The following is a 14071-nucleotide window of genomic DNA, read 5'->3' on the forward strand; positions in this document are numbered from 1 at the left end:
CAGAGAAAATAAAATTCAATGTAAGGTGGCCATCCTGAAACAGTCAGGAGAACTTGGTAGGAGAGTCAGGGCAGACTTTTTATCTTTTTAAGTAAAAGTAAAAATTAATTTCATCAAGGGCTAGGCAATAGTCTTAAGACAAGGTTCTGTAATGGAGGATTTATAAAAATAATGGCTAAAAGCTGACATTTTTGTCAATATATATGAAAACTACTGCATCTACTGCCATTTCTGATGTTTTGAAGACTATTCTTCAACAGACCTAAAAAAAAAAACAACATTCTTGGTCAACTGAATTTGCGTTTTATTTTTTTTTTAATTTTATTTTTTTTTAATTTTTTAATTTTTTTTCAATATATGAAATTTATTGGCAAATTGGTTTCCATACAACACCCAGTGCTCATCCCAAAAGGTGCCCTCCTCAATACCCATCACCCACCCTCCCCTCCCTCCCACCCCCCATCAACCCTCAGTTTGTTCTCAGTTTTTAAGAGTCTCTTATGCTTTGGCTCTCTCCCAATCTAACCTCTTTTTTTTTTTTTTTCTTCCCCTCCCCCATGGGTTTCTGTTAAGTTTCTCAGGATCCACATAAGAGTGAAAACATATGGTATCTGTCTTTCTCTGTATGGCTTATTTCACTTAGCATCACACTCTCCAGTTCCATCCACGTTGCTACAAAAGGCCATATTTCATTCTTTCTCATTGCCACGTAGTACTCCATTGTGTATATAAACCACAATTTCTTTATCCATTCATCAGTGGATGGACATTTAGGCTCTTTGCATAATTTGGCTATTGTTGAGAGTGCTGCTATAAACATTGGGGTGAATTTGAGTTTTAAGTAGAAATCTATCCATCCATCCATCATCTCTATAGACACACACACATGAAAATATATACATATACATAAGCTATCAAATAGGTTATTTCTTAATATTTTATAAATTATATTATAGTGGACTCATAAAACAGTGAATACTGAAGGTTACTTAGAAATTACCAAGTCAAACTTTCTCATCTCATAGCTGAGGAAACTGAAGCCTCCCCAAATTAAGATCCTTACTATTCACACTGTAAAATCCAGAATTAAAACTCAGGATCCCTGACTCCTGTTCCTCGATTTCACTATTCTTACTTCCTCAAGCAATTTGATGGATGAAAAGAGAATGAAACATCAAGGCAATTTAAATTGGTCAAAGTGAGAGCTATTAACAAATTTGGCTTTCTGAAATTAAACGTATTTTAGTCCATGATCTTTTCAACAAACAAGGCTTCTTATTCCCTGGCAAAATGAAAGCAGCCTCATCTATATTTGAAATGCACACCGGATACTCCCCCAAGGCCAGATTTCCCAGATTCCTAGCGTAACCCACCCTCAAAGGGACTGAAGCCTTTACAAGCACAACTATGTTCTGTTCCACGTGCCATTTGCTTTAGGATCTTACAGTGACATCCTGGAACTGGAGCCGCATCGCGGAGCCAGATGACTGAGGTCGACTGGTGATCTCCAATATGGTTCTCAGCAAGATGTCCAGCAGGCTGGCCACTATCACATCGATTTCCTCCAACACAGATTTTTCCTTAAAAGAAAGAAATAAGGAGTTCAGGCAGTTGTGGCTGAATATGTGCATTAATCTCTCTGTAATGGAAAAGGGGGGAAAAAACCACATTTCCAAATCAGGAATCAAAAAGAGAACTGGATAACTTGACAGACCTGGACCTCACCTATATCACCTTAGTAAATGGCCTTCTTTTATAGAAAACAAAGGCACAGAGAACTTAACAGCTTACCCAAGAGAACCCAGCTAGGCTGTGCAGTGGTGCCTGAGTGGTGCCAATGACAAGGTGGGGTGATGTCCTGGAAAGCATCAAACTACTCCAGAGCACTAGCTGTGCACTAACACAGTGTGGGATGTGGCCAAGTCGGATGCCTTTCTGGGTCTGATTCCTCACTGAAAGTCCCTCTTGGTTCCCCAAGTCCTTAATTCTTTTTATTTGAGACTATGCTTACATACACTCTTCTTGAGCTGCACAGTTATTTTCTAAAACTCTATTTAAGTGCAAACAACTATTCCTATAAAAATGATTTTTAAAAAGCTCTACAGGTGTAGACTGTACAACATTCAGTATAGATGAATACCATGAGCTCCAGACTGGACCTCATGTCAATGGCCACGGTGGACTGCTTCCCTAAAGGAGAATTAATACTATCCAAGCCCCCAGGACTTGAGAGAGAAACCCAAGTTGCTCTTCTCTGACTGTATGCAGCGGAGTTGGATTCTGATTACAACTGCACAAGACAAAACTCTGTGTACTCCGGCTCTCTACCAAGGAGACTGTCTTCCAAACACACAAAGAAAAACTTTTACAAAGTGTGAATCTGAATGAGCTTTTTGGCCACGGTTTTATGATAAACTTTCTTACACTTCCGATAAAACTACCATAGTTTCCCCTCTAGGGCAGAGTTTCTGTTCTGAATTTCTTATCAGATAAGTCCAAAAGGTGACTGCAAACTTCCAAACTGAAGTAGACAGGGGAAATTAAAAAAAATCTTTTCCACTATGCTGATACTTGTTTTCAGTTTTCTGCAGTGAACTATCTCACTTAGCAGAATTACGGTTTATAAAAACATTCTAACTAGGCACAGCATAGCTACTCTTTAGTGAATGACATAGAAAAGTTTTAAAGCAAAACTATCATTCTCTCCCTGTTGTCACTCTTCAACCCAGTCCCAGATCACCCTTGGGGCCTGGGATCACGGGGATGTGGAAAAATCAGTTGTCCCTCCCCATGCAGATCTTATTATACTTTTATACACAGAGTTTCTGCCCTTCTCCTCTCAAGTGTCAACTTTGTTCCCACAGTGCGGGGGGGCCCTCTCTCAATTATGTCCACTGGGGTCCCAAGCCAGCTCACTGCTGAGCCCTTCAGAAGGCGATCCTAGGTAAGAGAGACAACAATGGGGAAACTATATAGTGTATGGCAGGGAGGCAGAGGCACAGGAGTCTCAGCACTGCTCTGTACAAGCTGTCAAAGATGAGCAAATGCCAATTCATGGCTGCAGGCTGACAGAACTAGAACAGGACACCCTTTCCATGTGGATTTCACATCAGTCCCATGAGCCATGAACATGAGTATCCAAAGAATTGTCCTCATTTCTAAGTAAGCATGTGATTTTTTGCTATTTGCCCTGTATCTTCTAATGCGACTATACAGCACCAAGAGTCAGGTACATCCACAGGAATTCCCAAAGCCCCTGACAATTCAGTATTATTGTTGGGGCTGGGTAATGACTGTAGTGCAAGACATCCTTGGTCTCCTGGGCCCTTCCTTTGCTTCTACGGTTTCTGTGGGAACCAAGGGCCATGGGCCCAAGGGCCATGGCCAAGCTCTGAGCATCACCATGCAGCCTTCCACAGAATGGGCCCCAAAAGACTTCATTTTACAGGCAGTAATTTATTCCTGCCACAGAGTATTCATCATATCAAGATTAAAGACACATGTGGGAGGCTTTGAGATTTCTAATTTTTCTCACTGGGTATTCAGTTCTTTCTTGAAATACAAGTTGAGGAGGTTATTTGGGGTTACAGCAATCTCACAAGGTTAAAAAAAATATTTCAGAAGAATAGCAAAATGTCCAACCCAGCTGGAAATAAAAGTGAGAGTCTCAGAGGGTTATTCTTCAGTGTGGTTTCTCTGAAAACTTGAGAGTTTTTATTTCCAGAAGCCATTTGATGGGAACTACATACTATGATCTGTATTTACTCACTGAGCTATTTTTCTTGATGAGACAAAATACGTTGCTAAGGATTCGTGCACACATGATCAGGTCCTTCTGTTCTTGCAGGTGCATGTGGAGGTGATGTAACACGACAGGCAGGAGAATGTACCTGGAATCTGGAGAGAACAGAAGCATTAGTGTCACATCTATGGAGGCCCACGCCAACCTTGTACACATCCATACCTACTCTAACTGTACTGGTTAAACAATTAACACATAGTGAAAAGCTACATAATTGGTATTGGAAAAAAAGTAGTCCGTTTCCCTAATCCATGATTCCTGCACTCAAGAAGTCTTTGACTCTTATACTGAAAATAGGTTATTTTTTTAAATTGTCTGTTTTACCTCCAAATATCTAAATGGCATGCTTATCTGGCCATTTTCTGATTTTTCATTGAGACTGACCATCCAGTGACTTCTTACTATAGTAGGTGAAAATTTAGCTTTTCTTACCCTCTTGTCTTCTCCCCAGTCTCGGAAAAAAAAATTTTTTTGTCACAATTTCTGGCTAAATTAACATTTTGCATTTGCTGCCATTCTGATTTCCAGTGCTTTGCACATGACCAAGTTTTTGTTTTACTTTTGTTTATCTCTCTTTAAAAGCTTTCAGGAAATTATTCCTGGTAATTCAAATTTTCATGACCACGTGCCTTGCTTTGGCCCTTGAAACCTACAAAAACTCATGTCCTGCAGCGCTGGGATCTTGCCTTGAAGTACTTCCAGCATTATTTCCTTTTCTCTATTTCTTCTGTCCTCAGTCTGGAACTCTGACTACACTGACATCACGAATCTCTTAAAATATCTTCTTTTCTTGATTTTTTTATCCATCTTTTTGCCCAACTTCTTTATCTTCCAACTCTTCTATTCAATTTTCTTGTTTTTGCTATCCTATATTTAATCTCCAAGAGTTCGTTCTTATTTCCACCTGGGCCACCACACAGCTCCTTGTGCTCAGAAGGGCCCCACACTTGGTTTCATGCTCTGCTGCTCCCATGATGAAATTCCCAATAATTTTCAAAGAGGTATTGCATTTTTATTATGCAGCCTTTCCTGTTTATTATTCCTTCTTTATTTCTTTTTACAGAAGGTTTCATTCTTGTTTCACGGATGCACTATTTTCTCTTTCTGGGTTAGTTGGGAGACAATTTTGTGATTTCTTTTTCTCCTTCAATTATCTTTTTCTTTCAAGTTCTTTTTTCTGTTTCTTCATTTTGGCCTCTGCTTTCACATTTAAGGTTTTCCTACAGTATCTGTTGATTGTTGTGTGTCTTTACAAGCAAGTCACTAACATGCTAACTGGGTGGGGGGGGACCCACAACAGTGCCTCGGCAAGCCTGTAAACTGGTGAAGCTTCACAGCAAGGAGGGAAGGCATCCAGATGTTTCATCAGGGGACCCTCAAATTTCAGAATCCAAGATGCCTTTTCTTGGGCTTGTCAGTTTCTCTACAGAGGAATCTGCCAAACTCCTCTCTGGGGAGCATGAAACCATCATCTTCTAGTAACTTGAAATCAGGAAAAGAAGGGGCAGGTGAGGGTCTCTTTGTTTAATTGTGAGGCCCTGTTTATGGTGTGGAGCCTCATTCTCAAATTTAGCAGGCTCTGAACTCCTGAATCTAGGCACATCTCATTCACTTTCTTTAGAGGGTAAGCTCTCCATTTTTGGCTAAATTGACTATTCTGTCTAAGGACTTTTTATTCAATTTTTTTATTTCTAGCACCCTTAATGTTCAGATACCTTGTATTTTCTTTTTATTTTTCTTCGTTTTTTGTAAAGTTTATTTATTTTTCATAATCTCGACACGGGGCTCGAACTCACCACCTTGAGATCATGAGTCACCTGCTCTTCTGACTAAGCCAGTCCGGTGCTCCTGAATACCTGCTATTTTCAATTCTTGATCCTTTCTGAAACAGTTCTGCACCATCTGCGGATCTGTAGTATAAACTAGCCTGTTCTTGGCACCTCTCCAACACCACACACCTGTGTGCATCAGCCTTCTCTCGTCTGTCAGCTGCCACTCATCTTTGTTAAAACTGTTGAGATTTATGCCTTGTCATCTCTTCTCCCAGGCTCATAAACTTGGGAGATTACACATTTAAAAAAAAAATTCCTTGGGGCACCTGGCTGGCTCAGTTGGTTAAGCAGCCGACTTTAGCTCAGGTCATGATCTTGTGGTCCGTGAGTTTGAGCCCCGTGTCGGGCTCTGTACTGACAGCTCAGAGCCTGGAGCTTGCTTCGGATTCTGTGTCTCCTCCTCTCTCTGCCCCTCCCCTGCTCACACTCTGTTTCTAGCTCTCTCAAAAATAAATAAACATTAAAAAAATTAAAAAAAAAATTCCCTTACCGACCACAGATACAAAAACCCTTTTCGCACCTTTGGTAAATCAGTTCTAGCAATATGTAAAATACATATTGTTACTTCACGACCAGGTAGTGTTTCTCTTAAAAGCAAGGTTTGTTAAACATCTGAAAATCATACTTGTATACTTTCACCAGGGAAGAAAAGTAAGTACAGTCGATTCTTGTTATTCATGGTAGTTTTAAGTTGGAACAAGTCACTGGAAAACCATGAAATGGCAAATAACGAATCATTTCTCCTCGGGGAAGTATATGTGTGTATAATATAGGATGCATATCCCACATAGGTAACGATATTAAATCCTAAAAACAACTCATCCAGGTAGATTCTATTTTCTTTATTTGATAAAAGAGAACACGAGGTTTAGAGTTGCTAAGTGACTTGCCTGAGGCTACCCCACGAAGAAGGGCCAGAGTTGGGATTCAAACTCTAGCAGCTGGCCCCGGAGATGAGCTTCTTGCACTGCGCTGCACTGCCCCCTACTGCTCCATCCTCTAGTTAGACGAGCATGAGAGTGGAAGGGAATGCAGAGCATTGCAGTGTTTGAGCTCAGCTGGGAATCTGTGTATTCTGCTACTCAAATATTTCACTGCTTTGTGCAAGTCCACGAATGAACGTGAGAGGGTCACAAGTATTGATTTTGAGGTCACAAACACATTTTAATAAGGAAATCCATAAATAAAGAATTTTGACTGTATAAGGATCATTTCTCTATCAACTAGAAGTCTTATATTTATCCCTAATTTGTCATTAAATAAGTATTCGAAACAGTAACGTAACTAACTTATGCAGTATATATTTCAATCTTTTGAAAAAGTAACAAGTATGCTTATCGTCCTGAGTTTACTTTTCAACAGGACGTCATAAGCAAAAAACTCTTGTTAAGACTATAATTGTCATATTATTTATGGATATGCCCACTTGCAAATGTCCTAGCTCCTTTCCCTGATCTGCTTGATTTTCTTTTTCTTTTTTAATTTTTTAAAATGTTTGTTTATTTTAGAGAGAGAGAGAAAGGCAGAGAGAGACAGAGTGTGAGTGGGGGAGGGGTGAGAGAGAGGGAGACACAGAATTTGAAGCAGGCTCCAGGCTCTGAGCTGTCAGCACAAAGCCAGACGTGGGACTTGAACTCACAAACTGCAAGATCATGACCTGAGCCAAAGTCAGATGCTTAACCGATTGAGCCACCCAGGTGCCCTGATCGTCTTGGTTTTCTAAATGATGTCACCTCTGCAGCAATTTAGAAAGATTTTTCCTGATTTATTAAAACTCATGTATCTTCTAAATAGTTGCATAAATAATTCAACTTAACTAACTCAAGCAACAATGGACAACCTAAATAACTCTATACTTAGTAAAGAAATTGAACTTATAGTTCAGAAACTTCCCACAAGAAAAATTCCAGGCCCAGATGGCTTCTATGAATTCTATAAAGCATTTATGGAAAAAAATCAAATCAAAGCCTACAAAAATTCTCCCAGAAAATAAACAGGGAACACAACTAACTCTTTGAGGCCAGTATTATTGATGCCAAAATTAGTCAAAGATATTACAAGAAAACTATAGATTGCTATCTCTCATGAACATAGATGCAAAAATCTTTATAAAATTTTAGCAAAATAAATCTAGTTATATATATATATTTATATATATAAATACATATATATATAAATACATATATATAAATACATATATATATATATATATATATATAAACACTATGATCAAATAGGATTTATCACTAAGGCAAATTTGGTATAATATCTGAAAGTCAATCAACATTAATTCACCATATTAACATATGTAGAGAAAATGAGCAAAACTCAGCATCCATTCATGATAAAAACTGTCAGGAAGCTAAGAATAGAAGGTAATTTTCTCAAATTGATAACGAGCATTATAATGAAATGCCTACCTTTAGCTAACATAATAGTTAACAGTGAAAGATTGAAAGCTTTCTCCCTAAGAGCAAAATTAAGGCAGGGATGGCCAACCTCACCAACTCAATTCAGCACTGTAGTGGATTCTTTCCTAGTCAGTATAAGATATATCATATGTCATAAAGAATATGATTCTTTATCCTAATAAAAATCAGAGAGCATGCAAAATATTCACAGCTGGGAAAGCACCATTATCAGTGTTTGCATGATTGGTTTATCAACACAAGGTTTGGTGCCATAGGTTTACCATCACAACAAACCACACAAGGCATAGCCATTCTTCACTTTCAGCAACACAGAACATTAAACTCCAAACTTGTGAAATAATGCACTGCAGGCTTCCTTTAAAGCCTTTAAGCCTTACCAGGAAACTTAAATACTTATTTATAAATCAATTACTTGACAAAGAGAACCAAGAAAAAGAAACTAACAAATTACATGACAGGAGTCACTGCCTCGTGATGATTAATTAGAACAGGAGATAAAGCTTATCTGGTATGTTCCTGCAGGTAGCAGAATTTGATTTCTAAAAATTCAATTTGCAACCAACTGTTAAGAGAATACCAACTGCAAAAAAGCGAGGCAGGTAGACAAATAATTCGTGTGTGGTGTGCATAAAAAGAAATATAGGACTACCTACATTGCAGATTTGCTTTTTCTCCATACTAGGGCAATGTCAGCCAATGCAAATGATACAATTGGTGGGGAAATGCCAAACTCGCTGACTGGTTAAAATGCTAATTCTTACCTTTAAAAGGAAACACTTGGACTCATCAAGCAGGACCCAAGAAAAAAAGAAAACCTGCAGTTGAACAAACACTCACTTCCCATACATTTAGCAAAAGAACCTGTTATGCAGTTTCTGTCCTTGAAAGTGTCGACACGCTCATATTCTACATCTCAGACACAGCTCACTGTATTATGTATCTCGTGGAGTGTATAAAGGAGTGACTCTCATTTACTTTTTATTTTGCCAGTACACACGTGAGTGGATAAAGCCAGCTCCCATTAGTAATTCCCAATGGGTGTGGGGCTAGGAAGGAGGAGAAGCAGCTATTAACCGCTGGGAGTCACCAATAACTGAAATGCTAATGTCACAGATAGCAACAAAACTTGCAAATGAGCCTTTCACACCCTGGAGGGCAGACCCTGAATGGAAAGAAGGGCAGACAACACAGGGGCTACATTCTCATGCAGACAATGTCAGGATCACAGAGGGAAAACAACAGTAGAGGCCTAGAGATGATCTCTGAGTGTGGTTTTTAGAGCTCACTCCCCAGATTTATTCCCACCCTGGATGCCTCCACCACGGGGCGCCCTTTCTAAGGCTCAACAGATGCTATGCCCACTTGTTACTTTTATCAACTGTGTTCTGCTTCTGGTCCGGGCTTCCCACAGCCCAAGCTGTTCTGTTGTCATATTCATGCTCATCCTTAGCTCAGAGGTTGCTTTTCCAGTAAGATTTTTTTTATGCATATCATTTATTCAATACCGATTGCTGCTCTATCCTGATTCCTAATGTGTGACCCAGAACATAGTATTCATTCGTGAAAGCTCTACTGAGCACCTACTATGCACCAGACACAGTGCTGGGAGCTGGAAATATCATCGTGATGAGGACAGATAAAGTCCCTGTACTCTGAGGTTTTCCTTGTGGAGCAAGGGGTGAAGACAGACTTGAAACAATTAAAATCCAATTCTTTTTTCAGTTACAGCCCTAACATGTGATCCAAGAAGCAGAAAGCAAAACAGGCATGAGAAATAGATTATGAGAGCGAGAACTGAGTGAGCAGGGCAGACTGGAGATGATTCAGAAGATGCGAGTTACTGAGCCCAGCAGGGTGAACAAGGATCACCTAAGATCAGAGAGGAGCAGGAAAGTGTGGGTTCCACTAGAGTGAAGCACAAGGAGATGGGACCAGGCAGGTGGGGAGGGTGAGGCGACAGGGCCTGCAAGATCAATCCTCTTCTGTGTCCTCAAAACAGAGCACAGTCAGTGGATGTGAGCAAGGGAGGTGGGAGTGACATCGTCGGGTGTGAGTTTCTGGAAGGGAACTCTGGCTGCACACATGGATGGGCAAAAGGAGAGGGAAGCAAGTCTGGACATGCCCAAGGGCATGCAGGCAAGGCGGCAGTGTGGGATGGACCTGTGTCTGGTCAGGGGGAGGCACAGATATGGGCCGCCGCAGAGGCCCAAGAATAGTCTCTGCAGAGGTGGAGATGAAGGGCAGAAGGAAGAGGAAGGTTTCACGGACAGCTCAGAGCTCCAGGGGTTGGTGCTGCCATATACTGAGACAGAAGGAACAGACTGAGAGGGAAAAGGGGTTTGAGGAGCTTGTGCGACATCTGTGTAGAGAAGCTGAGGACAGACGGCTACTCAGGTTTGGAGCCCAGAGGAGATATCCAGTTGCCTAGAAATACAACTGTGAGGGTGGTGTCGGCACATGGACCACAAACTGAGGTGGAGTGGGTGGGATGAACCCCAAGGCTCACTCATGCCTCCCTACTACACAGGACCGCCTTCCCTCCCCGGGTCACAACTGCTGCACCTTATCAAATCATAACTCCTTGTTCAAAGTCAGCTTTCATGGTAAACTAGCAGCAGACTGAGGGCGGAGGCTGGATGTTTCACTAGCTGCAATATCTCTAGCATCATACCTGGCATGGGGTCTGGCTGCAATACTCATTTGTTGAATAAATGAATGAACTGCCCCATGAGTCTACTGGATAGGAGAAGCAGCGGAAATGGAGCCCCCTGTGTCTCCATGTTTTAACCTGGCTTAAACAGGAAGTGAGACAGCACATTGTCACAGTCTGGCTTGCAGTGACTCCCTCTGCCAGTGATTGCCCTGAGCCAGCAGGGGAACACAGCTACTCCTATATGTCAACACAGATTGGTCAGCTGCTTGTAGCAGTGGATACAAGGCACACATCCCAGCCCGCTGCCCCCCCGCCCCCACCCCCCCGAAAACCAGTGCAGATGTGAACGGGTGATGTGTAAGAAACGAGAAGATACAGCTTTCAACCATTCCCATGTAATGTGCTTACTCACGCCAGTCAATTTAAAGATTTCAGCAGAAAGGTAAGAACACAGTTTAAATTGGGTCTTGCCATTTACATTGATTTTCACACAAATAAAAGTTAGGGTAAACTATGATTTTAGGGGCACTTCCACCTTCCTCCCCAACCTCTATACGTCAGCTCTACTCTTCCTGCTATTGCCAAAGTGGTCCTCTCCAAAACTTAGACCCTTTCTTGGCCCTCAGGAAACAGGAAGATTTGTGAGGAGAGAGGGAAAAATGAGTTGTTCAATTTTTACACATTAAATATGTCTGCTTAGACCCCAGATGACTTATATGTCAAATGCCAATCTATGTAGGTTGCAAATCTTAGCTATGGCCTTCAGGTTTGGCCATATGCCCTCGACTCTGAACTTGGGGTGTGACTAACAGAGCTAATTCTGCCTGGTTATGAAACGGCTCCAGCTCTGAGGCTGTCCGTGGACCCTTAACTCAACCTGGCTTGACTCTTCCCATGATGTTTTTTCATACCCGTCTTTGGTATTGACTATGGTGTTCCTCTTTCCATCTCTTTTCTGTATTAATTTTTAATCTAAGCTCAATCAGGAGTATTCTATAATCATTCTGATACCTATGCATGCATCCTCTGCTTTTTTTCTCCTTGGGATTTGTGATAGTTTTTATGGGTCAACTTGAGTGTGCTGTGGGGTGCCCAGAAATTTGGTTAAACAATATCCTGGGTGTTACATTTGAATTGGGAGCCTGAGTAAAGCAGATTGCCCTGCTCAATGCGGGTGGGCTCAACCAATGCGCTGAAGCCTGAATAGAAACAAAGGAGGCATAAGGGAGAACGTGCTCTCTTTGCCCGTCTTTTAGCAGAGACGTCAGTCTTCTCCGACCTTCAGACTCGAAGTGCAACTTCCACCACTGGCTCCCTCAGGTCTCCAGCTGACCAACAGCAGAATTCTCAGCCTGCATAATCTGAGCTCATCCCATACAAGAAACCTTGTACACACACAAACATAGCCTCTATCGGGTCTGTTTCTCTAGAGAACTCTAAGGCAGGATTCTAGCACAAAGACAACTGTGAGAATTTTTTGTCTTTTCTGGGGAGTTTGTAACATTTAAGGTCTTTTTTTCCAAAATGTTTTGAAATTTATTTTCTCAAAAGTGTGGCCCAACTGTACTCTGGACTCCTTCTTTGGATACTATGAACTCTCAGAAAATAAGGTCACATTCTCAGATTCTTCTCACTTCTATCTATCTCACTAGCCATTTCTTTACCGATTAGAATTAAGCTCAGAGTAGCAACGGTCTTTGCCATACTCTATGATCTGAAGAATGGTCAAGAACTAAGCACTTTATCTTTGATTGAATGTGTATCCTGTTAACACCCTGTAATGTCCTCATCTGCACTTTACCTTGTCCTATTGTAGATTTTAATTTTAAATCAGGAAAGTATCTTTTGTAACGTCCTTCTGGCTAAGATGTATGTGTACTCACACAAGTGCAGCACTTCTGAGTTTCATTAAAAAAATTTTTTTTTAATTTTTATTTATTTTTGACAGAGAGAGAGACAGAGTGTGAACAGTGAGGGGGAAGGAGAGAGGAAGACACAGAATCTGAAGCAGGCTCCAGGCTCCAAGCTGTCAGCATAGAGCCCAATGCAAACCGTGAGATCATGAGCTGAGCCAAAGTCAGATGCTTAACTAACTGAGCCACCTAGGCACCCCTGAGTTTCATTTTTTAAACTTTCAATACATTAAAAAAAAAAACAAAAAACTCCTAGATTTCTAAGTGTTTTTGTTTTGTTTTGTTTTGTTTTTTCCTCATATGCAGCTGAGCTATTGCCTTGGTTTTGAGTCTGTTTTACCCATATGGAGTGGACGGAGTTGTGGTCTCCCAAAGATGTCCATGTCTTAATTCCCAGAACCTGTGAATATGTAATGGCAAAATGAACTTTACAGAAGTGATTAAATTAAGGATCTTGAGATGATGAGATTATCTTGGATTATCTGGATGGGCCAATGTAAGCACATGGGTCCTCTTAGGTGAAAGAGGCAAGAAAATTGGGTCAGAGAGAAATCTGGAGATGCTACACTGCAGGTTTCAAAGACAGAGGAAGGGGCCAAAAGCCCAGGAGTGCAGGTGACCCCTAGAAACTGTACGAGGCAAGAAAACAGATAATATCCTAGACCTTCCACAAAGGAATGCAGCTCTGTGGACACCTTAAATTTAGCCCAGGGAGAAGAATTTGGTACTTCTGCCCTACTGAACTGTCATATACAAAGTCTGTGTCCATAGACTAAGTCCATAGTTTCCGATTTAGAATTTCGGAGTTACTAGAAATACTCTCCAGGTTTCCCCACCATTAGTGTGGGGTCCCAGGTAATTTAAATAGAGTATAGTTTGTGTCTTGGGAAGTTCTCAGGTAAGCATGCTATTTTTTTCCATGAAGACAGCCTTTTTCTCAAAGTGCATTGCCATTTATACGTGGTAAGTTTCTGTCTTCTCCAATGGTGAATCACTCAACATCAAGCCAAACTTCAACCCCCTGGGGCAGTGATGGAAATCTTTCCTCTTACTAGCATCCATGTGCTTCTAAGTATTCCACAGATCGGGAGTTGCTTTTGCTTCTCAAAGGTTGTTTCTCCATAATTATCTTCCATGGGGAGTGCCCCACATAACAAAAGAGGCAGGTTTCGTCTTCTCCTCTTCCCCCTCTGCATCACAGTGACAGTCACCAACCTCCCAACACTGGCTCTGAGCCTCTCTCCAAGGTCACCAGCACAGACCCTCTAAGGTCTACATTTCTTGGGTCTCCTGGGTCCTTCCACCCCCCACCCCAAGAAATAATCTCACCACCTCCCACAAAGACCCATATCTCTCCTCCTGGATCGAAACAACTTCTCTTTGTATTTTTTTAGTCCTGGTTTCTGTACTGCCAACTAAGCATCAGTAATCAACACGGC

The 14071-nt window shown here is 41.2% G+C and overlaps 1 protein-coding gene across 4 annotated transcripts in view; it reads right to left on the minus strand.

Annotated features, from left to right (window-relative positions):
• The window catches only part of DOCK4 (dedicator of cytokinesis 4), a 432206-nt gene that overhangs the window by 112602 nt on the left and 305533 nt on the right, over positions 1 to 14071 (minus strand). For all 4 annotated transcript variants that reach the window (XM_078440451.2, XM_078440457.2, XM_078440464.2 and 1 more), the window contains exons 24-25: positions 3770 to 3897; positions 1446 to 1580 (exon numbers count right to left, since the gene is read on the minus strand). In XM_078440451.2, the coding sequence (XP_078296577.1) occupies positions 1446 to 1580; positions 3770 to 3897 (263 nt within the window). The remainder of the gene's footprint in view (positions 1 to 1445; positions 1581 to 3769; positions 3898 to 14071) is intronic.

This window comes from Panthera onca, chromosome A2 (genome assembly GCF_046562875.1).
Source record: "Panthera onca isolate mPanOnc1 chromosome A2, mPanOnc1 haplotype 2, whole genome shotgun sequence".
Lineage (NCBI taxonomy): Eukaryota > Metazoa > Chordata > Mammalia > Carnivora > Felidae > Panthera > Panthera onca.